General features: G+C 38.3%; 1 protein-coding gene across 2 annotated transcripts in view; it reads left to right on the top strand.

The window, feature by feature from the left end:
* Window positions 1-11,436: 11,436 nt before the first annotated feature.
* Window positions 11,437-12,197, top strand: part of TUSC3 (tumor suppressor candidate 3) — a 140,003-nt gene continuing 139,242 nt past the window's right edge. The window contains exon 1 of one of the 2 annotated variants that reach the window (XM_032468679.1): window positions 11,437-11,788. In XM_032468679.1, coding sequence (XP_032324570.1) covers window positions 11,651-11,788 — 138 coding nt within the window. In that variant the 5' untranslated portion in view covers window positions 11,437-11,650. The remainder of the gene's footprint in view (window positions 11,789-12,197) is intronic. The other variant, XM_032468680.1, reaches the window with a different exon arrangement.

Raw genomic sequence — 12,197 nt, forward strand, 5'->3', positions numbered from 1 at the left:
GAGGAGTAAGGGGCAGTGGACCACATCTAATGGGAAGGAGTTAGTTGTGACCTAATTCCTAAGATCATTTACCTTTGAATTTATAATATATTATGGTCTTATAACAAAGAAAAGTCTTACATTTATGTAAACTCAGTGGCTTTTGCTTAAACTGATACTAATTTTTTCCTTAAATTAAGAATAGACTTTGTGGAAATGATATGCAGAATTAGTATTAGGAGGAATTTTATTTGAGATTTAAAGCCACAAAGAGAGTACTCTGTGTTTAAATAATTGTGACCATATGTGACTTCCCTGTTTCTTTTAATTTTTTGCAAGTAGATATAGATAATAGACAGACCTAATGAAGGACCCAAACCTATGGCTTATTCTACAGCAAAACTCCTTTCACTGTCATTGTCTCATATGCGGAGTTTTCCAGAAGTTGTAAGACGTGTGATATCACAACAGAATAAATGTAGAAGTAGTACGAGAATACAGCTGTCCTCTATTAAGCCAGACATTAACAAGACTGGCAAAAATGTAAAACAATGCCACTCTTTTCATTACCATCTTTAAAAGTAAAAATGTTTTTTATGTCAACAAGCAGTGAACTTACTATTATTTTTATTTTATTTTATTTTATTTTTTTAAATTATGTTTTTTATTGAAGTGTAGTTGACTTACAGTGTTAGTTTCATGTATACAGCAAAGCGATTCAATCATTCATACACGTACTTTTTTTTAGATTCTTTTCTGTTATATGTTATATATATGTTATATGTTATATATATATATGTTATAAAAAACTGAATATAGTTCCCTGTGCTATACAGTGGGTCTTTGCTGTTTATTCCTTTGTATATAGTAATGTGTATCTGTTAATCCTAAACTGATTTTTCCCTTTCTTGCCCTTTCCCCTTTGGTAATCGTAGTTTGTTTTCTATGCCCAGGAGTCCATTTTGGCTTGTAAATAAGACTTGTATCATTTTTACTATTATTTTTAAACAAATTATTTAAATTTTTTCCCAACTTTAATTTAGAACATGGCAAATATTGATAGATACAACCCACATAAACAAAAGCTCTCCGGGTCCTCAATAATTTTCAAGAGTATAAAGGTGTCCTGAATTCAAAAAGTTTGAAAACTGCTGCAATATATTAATATGTCCAGTGACAGGACTAGGCCAAGAATTCAGAAAGAGAGCTCAAAGTGGACTAGAAGAGTCCATGAAGACTTTCAGGGGAGACAGAACTTGCCTTGGGTCTTAAATGATAAAGCACTGTAGAATGGAAAGGGCTTCAAAGTCAGGGAGCCAAAATGAACAAAGACAGAGGTGCGGACCACAGAGTGGTGGGGGTATGGGGAAACTGGATCTGTTCGGCTATAATGCGAAAGCAAGTAGCAAAGTAAGAAGAAAAGTAACGAGAGGCAGGTAGGAAAGACAACGGCCAGAAGACAGGACTAGGGGAGTTTAACTTTAATCATACTGGCTTTAGGGAGCCAGTGAAGACTTTCAAGCAGGAAGGTGACATAAATGTAATTTTGCTTGGGGAAATTCGTGTTGGTATTAGATTAGATTCTATGTAGAGGAAAACTAGTAGAAATGTTTTCACAGAGCCCATGTATAAAATGATAAGGATCAGTGCTAGAGTTTCAGGGTTTGAAGCCTGGGTGATGGGGGAGAGTGAGGGTACCACTAAGGGAAACAGAGCACACAGTGGGATTTAGAAGGAAAGATAAAATACTGATTGATAATCGTAATAAGTCACCAGTTAATATTGAAGAGGCTTGTGGATCATAACTACTCAGTGATGTTTAGTGTCATTTAAATATTAGGTGTATTTCTTTACCACATTGGAAATTTTAACTGTGTGAATTTGTAAGCAAAGTGTATGAAATGTTTAGAAATTAATAACTGATGAATTCTCCATTTCAAATAGGCCAGGTCACTCAAGGCTTACTATAATTTGCACATTGATATAAACTTTTGGTCTGTTTCATTTAATAATCAAGAAAATTTCTTGTTGATTTCAGAATAGTTAATTCACACATTATGAACCCCTTTCTATGCAAAGCTTGAATGTTCCTGAAGCCTGAATTTTTCTCAACGGGCAAGGCACTGTATACAGCTACTAAGTACCTCTACTAGGCAACAGCCTCACTATCATTGGGCAAAACAAACCCCTGACTTAAAATGCTGTTTGTCTCATTCATTAAAACCTCCATATGCATTTCTCTCATCCTATCTTATATTCACTTACATGTAATTTTAATGAGTAAAATGATTTTTTTGGTAATAAAATCAATGTAGATTAAATCCCATTAACTAATAAATTGGGGTACTTACATTTAAAGCTTTTTGGTAAATTCTGGTTTTAGTCTAGAGAAATAGCCTTTGATATATTTCTTAATAACTAATTTAGCCCCTAGAATATATGGTGAACTCTTGCAGGAAACCAACTGAATTTGTCATAATATTCTGCCAATAAAACTTAATGACTGATTCTAATTTCAGTTATATACTTACTTTTGTTAATATGAAAAAATTATACTCAGCATTTGTGGTGCTTAAAAAAAAACTACCCATTGTTTCTTTCCTTGAAAGTGAATAGGTTAAAATGAACATTTATTCAGTGAAATAAAGTTATTGGCATATGAATACAGGCACATAAGATACCTTATTTGATGAATTTAGGAAATAAATTAGGGAGAAAGCTATGTACTTGGAGATTCAGTGTATGGTTTACTCATTAAATCTTAAAGTTCAATTTAACCTTTTATATATAATTCAGAAGAAAAGATAATTGAAAGGAAGTAAAAATAAGTTAGGTTGGTCACTTGTACCCTAACAACTTACAGCAATTTTAAACTGTGAGGACCACAAATCAAAATAACACTGTTAAGTATTCTGCAGCAAACTCACATCTGTCCAAGCTCAGACAAATTGTTTAGCATAATGAGGATAGAGAAATTATCTCTTCTGCTCACCTGGCTTCATCGTTTCCTTTCCAGTGTTTTCCTGGCTCTGCAGAACACTTCTTCAATTATTTCATATCTCTGAGATACTCTCTACGCACTCCTGTGACTCTCTTGGGTTCTTTTCTCTTTAAAAAAAAATTGCTACAGATTGTGTGAATTAAATAGCTTCAATCATGTGTCTGTATCTATATCTTCCGTCTACATAATTTCATTAAGATAAATTGAATTTTCTTAGTGAGTCTAGAATACTCTGGAAGTATTCTGCCAAAAAGCAGCCAGACTTCAGACTTTGATCTCAGGGTATTTGATATACAAGAATTTAAGAAAATAATGCCCTCCTCAATGGTCCCCACCTTAGGGCCCCCTGTTACTAACCAATAAACGATGCTTTGAAATAATATTTCTTGGCCCTACCGTATGCTCCACTGGCCTCTCCAGATGCATGGAGCATGCTAAATAAATAAGTGAAATGCTGTTTGAGATAACCAAATGCTCAACATAATCAAATCATATGCCAGGAGATGTTTCTGAAAATATCCCAAACACAAACATAGGTTCCAAAATGTAATCGTACAGGTGCATGCTTCTTAATACTGTGATTCCAGTTGGTGGATCTTTTATTAGACTATTCCTTAATACTGTGTTTTAAATATTAATCTATATTGACTTTGACAGAGATTCTAGGGCAGAAATCAAACAATAATGAAGAGATCATATGCAAAGGATTTTTATAAATGCTACTAAATTATATGAGTAAAAGGGAATATTTTAATTCAATGCTGTGGGAAGTAGCACTAGGCTGAGGTTTAACCGCACTTAAAAAAATAATTTTGCTGATTACGCAGACATACTACTTTGAGATTTCAGTTATTAAGATACAGCTTAAAAATCATTGAATACAATTTATCATAACATAAGAAACCATTTTTATCCTGAAATATTTCTTGGAAGTACTCATCATTAAAAAAACCCTCTTTTTTTAAATAGCCAGTTGCTTGAAAAATACTGAAATTACTTAGATATACACTGTAACAAGTGAATATATTTAGGAATATGAGAAAAGGCAGCTAGGATTAAATTTTAATGCCCAATATTTCCAATCATTGCTTTTCAAACTGTACTTCTGGGAGCCCTAGGTGTTTTCTGTTTACACTTCCCTCTATGTAACACACATGGGCATCTGTATAACAGTTCTAGGGAAAAAATTTTCTATGCTCCTAAATTACGTCATATCCAGTATGAGGGATGTGAGGCTGAAGTCTGTGTTCACACCCTCTCTCCATGGTAGTCTGTGCTCCACACAGCAGCTAGAAGGATGCTCTGGTGCATCCCTGATCCCTCCAATGGAAACATGCCAAATACCTATGCATGTTTCTTAGAGAAGGACTGTGTGTATCATTTCTTTCTTGCCCCTACTCCTGTGTTTACCCTAGTGTCTGGTAGAGTAGAGGAGGTCAAGTCCAGATTCAGTTAAATATCTACTGAGCACCTGCGCCCATAGAGGGAGACATTATATAGCATTTACAAAGTGTTAGGCACTCTTCCAAATACTTGTCCTGCATTCACTTCTTTCCTCTTCATATGCTCTTCTTATCTTCATTTTACAAATAAAAAAACTGAGGCACAGAGAGGTGATGTAATCTGCCTAAGGTCACACAGCTGGTTAAGAAGTAGAGGAAGGAGTCCAGCTCCAGAGCCCATGCTCCCAAACACTCTCCTAGAACTGGTGCAAGGAGGACAAAGATAAATAAAACACTGTCTTTGTCCTCAGAGTATTTACTATGCAGCAGGAGGGAAACATATTTTCAATGTCATAGTAAAAGATAATCATGACACTAGCAAATATTTATTAAGAATTTATATAGTCTGAGCTTTGTAATAATTTCCTTGTGTATGTTATTTAATTTAACCTCACAGTAATCCTGTAATTTTTTGATTAGGAAATTAAGATAATTTTGCCCAAGATGAGAAAGAATAAATTAGCTCCTGACTCCAGTTGGCTTAGATTCCTTTGGCTCTAACAGGCCTTAGTTTTCCTCTGCTGAATATAAAAAATTTCAGAGAACACACCAACATTCAACAAACCCACTCTGTGACTGTGACAAAGACCAAAATGAGTCCCTTTCACAATCTGCTCGGAGCATAGACAAAAGCAAGAGCAAGGTACGGACCACAAAAATGACCAAACATTCACCTTGTCAGCTAATATAAGGGACTGATCCTTTTTTGATCAATTTTATCTTTAGCCCTACTTGGTCCCTTTAACTTTCTAGACAAAAATTATTAAGATACCTTACCATGGAATTTCCCCTGCTTCTGACAGCTAACCCAGAGCAAAATCACACATTCCTGAATCCTCCCCAAAAGATTAAAAAACAAGCCTAAATTCTATAGCAAATTTCTTCTAACAATGTCTTACTGAGATTCCCCACCATCTTCTGTGTTTGCAACGAGCCAATAAACTCAGCTTGGTTCCACTTCAGGTGAGTTCTTTGGCTGGAGGCTATTAACAGACATTCAGGTTCCACTGAGACCCTGTCTGTTGGACCAGGACACTCGGCTCAGTAATAAGGTGCACACTGGAGCCCCCTTGAAACCTCTTCTTCCTCAAGTGTGCACGGTGTCACCCTGGCCACAGATGGGAAGTTAATTTCACTCTGAATGAAGCTCTGATTAATATTTCATTGTGATTCTTCAGTATTGGATTTGTTTTGTTTATTTACTTAGGAACAAGTTTTTCAGGACTTTTTGGTTGTACGATCAGATTTATGTTGTTTCTTGGTGAGTTGTTCTCTGGCCTCATCGTGCTCACTTCTGTGGTCTGCTTGTTGGGTATGCCGAGGGCATGGACGTAGACCTGAGAAGTCCGTTTTTTGAGCCAGTGCAGAGGAAAGAGTTCAGAAGGTGTCATCAGACTAATGTCCTTTGAGTAAAAATGCTTTAGGTCACTATTTCAAAAACCTGTAAGGAGTTTTCCCTCAATCTTGGGAGAAAGAATTTATTTAGTTTTATCTGTTCAGAGGCAGGGGGTTTTGTCTGGCTTCTGATCAAGGCAAGTTCCAGAGATACAAGGTCACACAGACATAGGCATTAATGATGACTGGAGTTCTCATGAGGCCGTCTCAGCTAAGCTGCAACTCCTTCAGGCCAAACCCCTGCTTCCTTTAATATTTTCTAAATATAATGTATATTTACTCTCTGACTGGTGGAATTTCCCAGAGACAATTGTGAAATTGCAATGACTGCTGGGGGACCTTTTGATGTTAGCAAGATGTTCGCTTGATAGCTCACTTAGAACAAAAGGGGGAGACACACTCATGGGGAGATTGCCTTGTCTACAACAAGGAGATTGTGTTATGTCATGTAGAAGACTCTTCATTCATTTCTATACTTCAGGGTTCAGTAATCCCTGGCTTTATAAAATTGCCTAAGACCCTCTCTTTTGTGCGTGTACATGTCAAAATGGGTTTTCCTGTGTCTAAACCTTGTCTCCTCTCCTTGCAGACAGGAGACAATGAGCTATTTACAGTGATAATTTAATATTTGTTGGAAGTTGGCTTCTTCTCACTTCTGATTTTTTTTATTTCTGTTCCTCTCTTTTTCTTGTGCTTGGGAAATTTTAAAGAGTAACAGATTAGAAAAAAATCATTTTGCTGGTATGCATGTACTCTGGGGATATCTAGTGTAGATAGACACTAAAAATTATTTTTTTTAAAAAAGATAAACTTTATTGTGTTACATTTGTTTTAAAAGTTTTAAAGGCTGAAACATGCATTTACTTAATAGCCTTCTTTACTATAATTATAAGATAAAAAAAGAAACATTAGTTCTAATGTTAAGAAATAACTTTTAGCAGTTTTTGAAGAGTATGTTAAACTTAGTTTACCATATAAAAATATTAGCACAATGTTTAGATTTATACAAAACCAGGGTTAAATTTCACACAGTTTAAATTCTCTAAAATGTGTTTGTGATTTAAATAAGTTATTACTCTTTTTCATGATTTTCTTAAAAATTAAAAATATATGAAAACATATGCATGTATATGTATATATACATGTATAATGATAATAGTGGACATCTTTTTAAAAGTTTAATTTTATGAAATTCCTCCAACGCTGCCAATCACAAGGACTTAATGTATTAACCAAAATTCTAGCTTCTTAACTAGCTTTAAGATCTTGAACTATTCAGGACAGCAGTGACTACTATTAATAGCCACTGTGGCTATTGAAATGTAAATTACTTAAAATTAAATAGGCTAAATATTCAGTTCTTCAATTGCACTAACCACAGTTCAAGCGCTCAATAGTCACATATGGCCAATGGCCACCAAACTGGACGGTACAAATATAGAACATTTCTATAATCAGAGCGTTCCATTGATAGCACGGCCTTAGGCATACGATTAAGATAATTAGAAAATAATCTTTGGGTGCTGGATAATTTTTAAGTAAGAAACATATATTAGTTTTGTGTCTGGATCTTTATGTTGTAAAAGTCATTCATAATATGTATTAATGTCATTAGTCTGTTTTTATTGATGTATAGTATAACTATATCACAAATTATTTATGTTTTACTGTTGATGGATACTTGGTCTCTTTCCAGCTTGAGGCTTTTATGAATAAAGCTGCTATACAAATTTGTACATGTCATGCAGTGAATATTTTCTGTGTAGAACTTTTGGGTCATGGGTAGATGTATTCAGCTTTAGCAGATACTGCTAAACAGTTTTTCAAGGTAGTTAAACCAATTTACTTTCCCTCTGGCAGCATAATCTGATAGAATTTTATCCTAATTTTTTTTGTGCTTGAAAGTCTTTTATTGATATTTTTATGCTTGAAAGTCATTCTTCTCTGCAAAAAAGAGTTAGATAAAGTTGAAATTTGATTTAAATGAATTTCTGTGACCATAAGGATATATTAAAATTTATATTTTGCACTGAATTATCAGTAGTTATTAGTAGTATCCAACTGAGCAAAGTAACATGTTATAAATTTGAGAAAACAGTAATAAACATGAAAAGCATGATTGTATTGGGAAAACATTACTTGTAGAAATAACTAAGGTTTTTTAAAAATTATTTTATGCATCTGTGGATAAATATTATTACTGGAATGAGATAATATTCAGCATCACTTTGTTCTTACTTTTAATTTTTATGCTAAGTGCTAAGAAACTGTGCTCACAATAATTACACTAGAAGTATCACAATATCACTCAGTTCTCTAAACATCTGAGTTAATGTGTCAGAAATTAGGTAGCATTCCATCCCCAAAACTATTTTTAAGTGATCTATAGCTGACAACTGGATTATTTCCTCCTTCAACATTGTTGAAAGCAAAAAAAAAAAAAAAAAGGAAACCTCTGATTAGCAAAAGGATTTTTGCTAAGTCATTAGAATCACTCACTTTGTCAACAGCTATACAGATATCTCTAACTATCCTTTTGTTTGCTGCCTTGGAAATTTTTTTTCCTCTGGGGGCTGCATACCACTCAGACTGGAAGGGAGAGACATCTTTCTTTTGCAAAGAGAGAAAAGTCAATTGTGTAAGAAAGGTGGGCAAGGAGAACAAGAGTCAGTCTTCACTTTTTCCAAGTACATCAATTTTAGGGAAGTACACCTAGTAGTTGAGATTTTGGAAATGAATTCCTTTAAAACCATTTGTCTATGTAGTCTTTGGTGCACACTCCAGTTTGAAGGCTGCCGGGTTAGAGCGAGAATAAAAGGTTTGATGTAGCTATGAGCCATTATTGAGAGTTTGGACTTTCTTTTTGAACCTATTGAAGGGCTGGTGAAAGTCTGTGGATTAAGGACAGTGACATGATTAATGCTGCACTTTTGGAAGTAAACAGAATGTCTGGATTCATCCATTCATTCAATAGCAAATGGACCATTATGTGTAGTGTGGATGTAGTGTGGACTCCAAGATGAAAAAGATACAGCCTTCTTGGAGTTTACATTCTACTGAGCAAAGACAGAGAAATGAGTATAAAAGCATAATGTCAGTTACTGATGGATGCTGTATAAAATATAAAACAGGGATGATTCTAGACAGTGTGGATACAAAGCCCCTGTCTCATAGTTTACATCTGAATGGGGAATTCTAGAAATAAATGAATAAAATGGCATGATTTCGGGTAGCGATATGTGGTATAAGAAAGTTAAGGGATATGTGTGAACATGAACAGCAAGGTTTTTTTTTTTTTTTTTTTAAGGGTGGTCTGAAAGATGAGGAGATGACATTTTAGGAGATCTGGGCCTCCACCTGAATAAAATGATCAAGTATGCCATTTGAACATCTAACCATGTGAAAAGGGTTTCACCAATTAAAACAGGACTGTGAAAGCCAGGGGCAGAGCATGCTTGACATATACATGGAAAACAAGAAAGCCAGTTTGGCAGAAGCAGGTGACAAAGCAGAAGAAATGAAATTGGCAGATGTAGCAAGAATAGAATGCAAGAAGGCAGGATTAAGCATCCTGGGACTAGGCTGGTAGAGGAGGATGGTAAAATTATAAGAAAGGGAAGGACGATGGATAATAATGAGGGCTAATGTCTTTCTAAGGAATGTTAGAGTTACTGAATGAGAAGATGAGACAAACCCTAAGACATTGGGGATAAATATGGGTGGCAGCCTAGGTGGAGAGGAGGGAAAATCGAAGGCAGCTCCCAGGCTCTGAAAATTGATAATTAGGAGATGGTGGTACCATTAATTACAATAAAGAAATGAAGACAAGCTGGGAAGAGAAAGTGGAAGATGATGGGTTTTGATTACACTGAGCATATCTGGATGTAGATGTTTAGTTGATATAGATCATATACTTCCTCTTGTCTCCGAAAAGACAAAAGAGGAGGCCATTTTCACAAAGATTCAAGGAAAAAGCAAGGAAGTGATCCTTTGGGAGTGAAAACTACTATGGGCAAAAGTCCTCATGTAATAGTGGGAAATCAAAAGCCTGGGGGAGTGGAGAAGAGGGATTTATTTGTAAATTCTTTTTTAAAAGGCAGTATAGCATAGTATTAGACAAGGGCTAAGGAGCTAGACTGCCAGAGTTCAAATTCCTGCCCCGCCCTTTCCTAGCTGTGCAGCTTTGAGTCAGATCTTCTGGCCTTAATTTCTTTATCTGAAAATTGTTAAAAATAGGATTTATCTGATAGGGTTGTTGTAGAGGAGGAATTCTTAATCTGCAGTCCATGAAATTTCAGGGCATTCGTGAAACTTGTATTGTAAAAATTTTAACCTTTATTTCTATTAATTTCTCGTGAAAAATCTCGTTTTATTCAATTATGGAAGACAGACAATAAACCATGGTAGTGTGGCTTCGTTTCCTATAGAAATTAGAGATACTTTCATATCACGGTAGTAGATATTTTGAAAAAAATTCTTGTCATCACTACTTCAAAATTATTTTTATTAGAATTGCCGTTAGATAAGTTGGTAGACTGCATATGATTGCAAAATTTTTCCACAGCCCTAGTGCCACTTAGTTGGCCAAGTATTTCACAACGCTGTGCCTCTGGGTCAATCGTAACCCAGCTGTGAAGTCTGATTGTGTGTACATTGGTTCCCACATCTACGTTGCTTTCCAGTATTCCCAAAATATGAATGTTTGTTGACCACCAGGTGAAAGGTGAATTGTTTTAATAATTTCAGTACTGGTATTTAATTATAATTGATTCCTTTGTAGCCCTAGGAATTTATGCATTTAGAAATACTATTTTAAGTCTGGGTCAATAGGCTTCGTCAGACTAGCATGACACAGTAAGTATAGAACTAGAGGCAGAGGAATAGAAGGCAACATGTGAATCCCTGGAACAGCACTCGGCCCATATCGGATGTTCCGTAAACAGTCTGCTGCTATTGTTCTTAAAACGTGCAGAGCAGGAATTGAATTGTCCTATGCATTTTTGCATTCAAAGTGTCTAACATAATGCTCTGCACTTTGGCGCTCCAGGAATGCTGAGGGAATGAAAAATACTAAAGAATGAAGCGGTGTAGGCTGGCTTCCCAGGTGCCTGAAATGGGGCTGCAAGGGACAGATGCGAGGTTGCGGGCGGCTTCTGCCCAACCAGGGGGATCCGGATTATGTTAGAGAGTTTAGGGGGCTCGGTATGTGACCCAAAGCCGTGTCCCTAAAAATGTCCCAGTGGGATCGGAGGTTGCCACGGGCTAGAGGCGCCAGGTCCTTGCTAGTACCTGAAAGCTCTCCTCCATCACCAAAGAAGGCAGTAAGGTCTGTCTCCAGCCCCAGGTGAAGCGCTGGGTTAACAGGACTCTCGCACGTTCCCAAGACCTGGTGTCGGCTTCGGCGGCAGGACAGCCTACGGCGCAGGCCACCGCGCGGGATAACCGTGCCCCGCACCGAGCGGGTCTCGTGCAGAGAGGTGGGCGGAGAGCTCCGCGCCGCCGCACGCGCCGAGGCGCCGGCTCCCTCGCCACGCCCACTTCCTGCCCCATCCCGGGCCTTTCCAGGTCTCCTCTCCCGGTGAACCGGATGCTCCGTCAGTTTCCTCCTCCTCCTTGTCCTCGGCCGCCGCCGCTGGGCTCCCTGGCGAGGCCGCAGGCACCCACGAGGGCACGGGCAGGGGGGCTCCCCGCGGCTGGCCTGGCGGGTGTGGAGCGTCGGTAGGAGCTGGGCGCGCACGGTTACCGCGCGTGGAGGAGACACTGCCCTGCGGCGATGGGTGCCAGGGGCGCTCCTTCACGCCGGAGGCAGGCGGGCCGGCGGCCGCGGTACCTGCCCACCGGGAGCTTTCCGTTTCTGCTCCTTCTGCTGCTTCTCTGCATCCAGCTCGGCGGAGGACAGAAGAAAAAGGAGGTACAAGGAGTCCCCTGGGCGCTCCAGGGAGGGCCGGGCGGGCCGGACGGCCGCGTTGCTAGGCAGCCGGGCGGCGGGGCTTGGGCGGTGGCTGCTTTCGGGCGCCAGCGGAGCGGTTGGGAGGCCTTTGCGCGAGTCCTTTGGGCCCCGCCGTTTCCGAAATGGGGTTGGCCAGTGCTTTCTCAAAAAATGGCCACGAAGCATCCTTCCTTTGTGCGTCCGGTACCTCACATCTTTCACATCCAGGGAGCTTCCTATCCTCCGTTGAAGGCCGAGCTTCAGGGCCCTCGGGTCAGTAGAAAGGGGTGTGTGGGACGTGAAAACACCCTTCAGGAGTATTCCAAACCTGCAGGAACGATTTATCCCTTGTGTTCGTTACCCTGCCCCCTTTGTTATTCGTTTCAAGAGG

Source organism: Camelus ferus, chromosome 26, assembly GCF_009834535.1.
Source record: "Camelus ferus isolate YT-003-E chromosome 26, BCGSAC_Cfer_1.0, whole genome shotgun sequence".
In the NCBI taxonomy this organism is placed as follows: Eukaryota; Metazoa; Chordata; class Mammalia; order Artiodactyla; family Camelidae; genus Camelus; species Camelus ferus.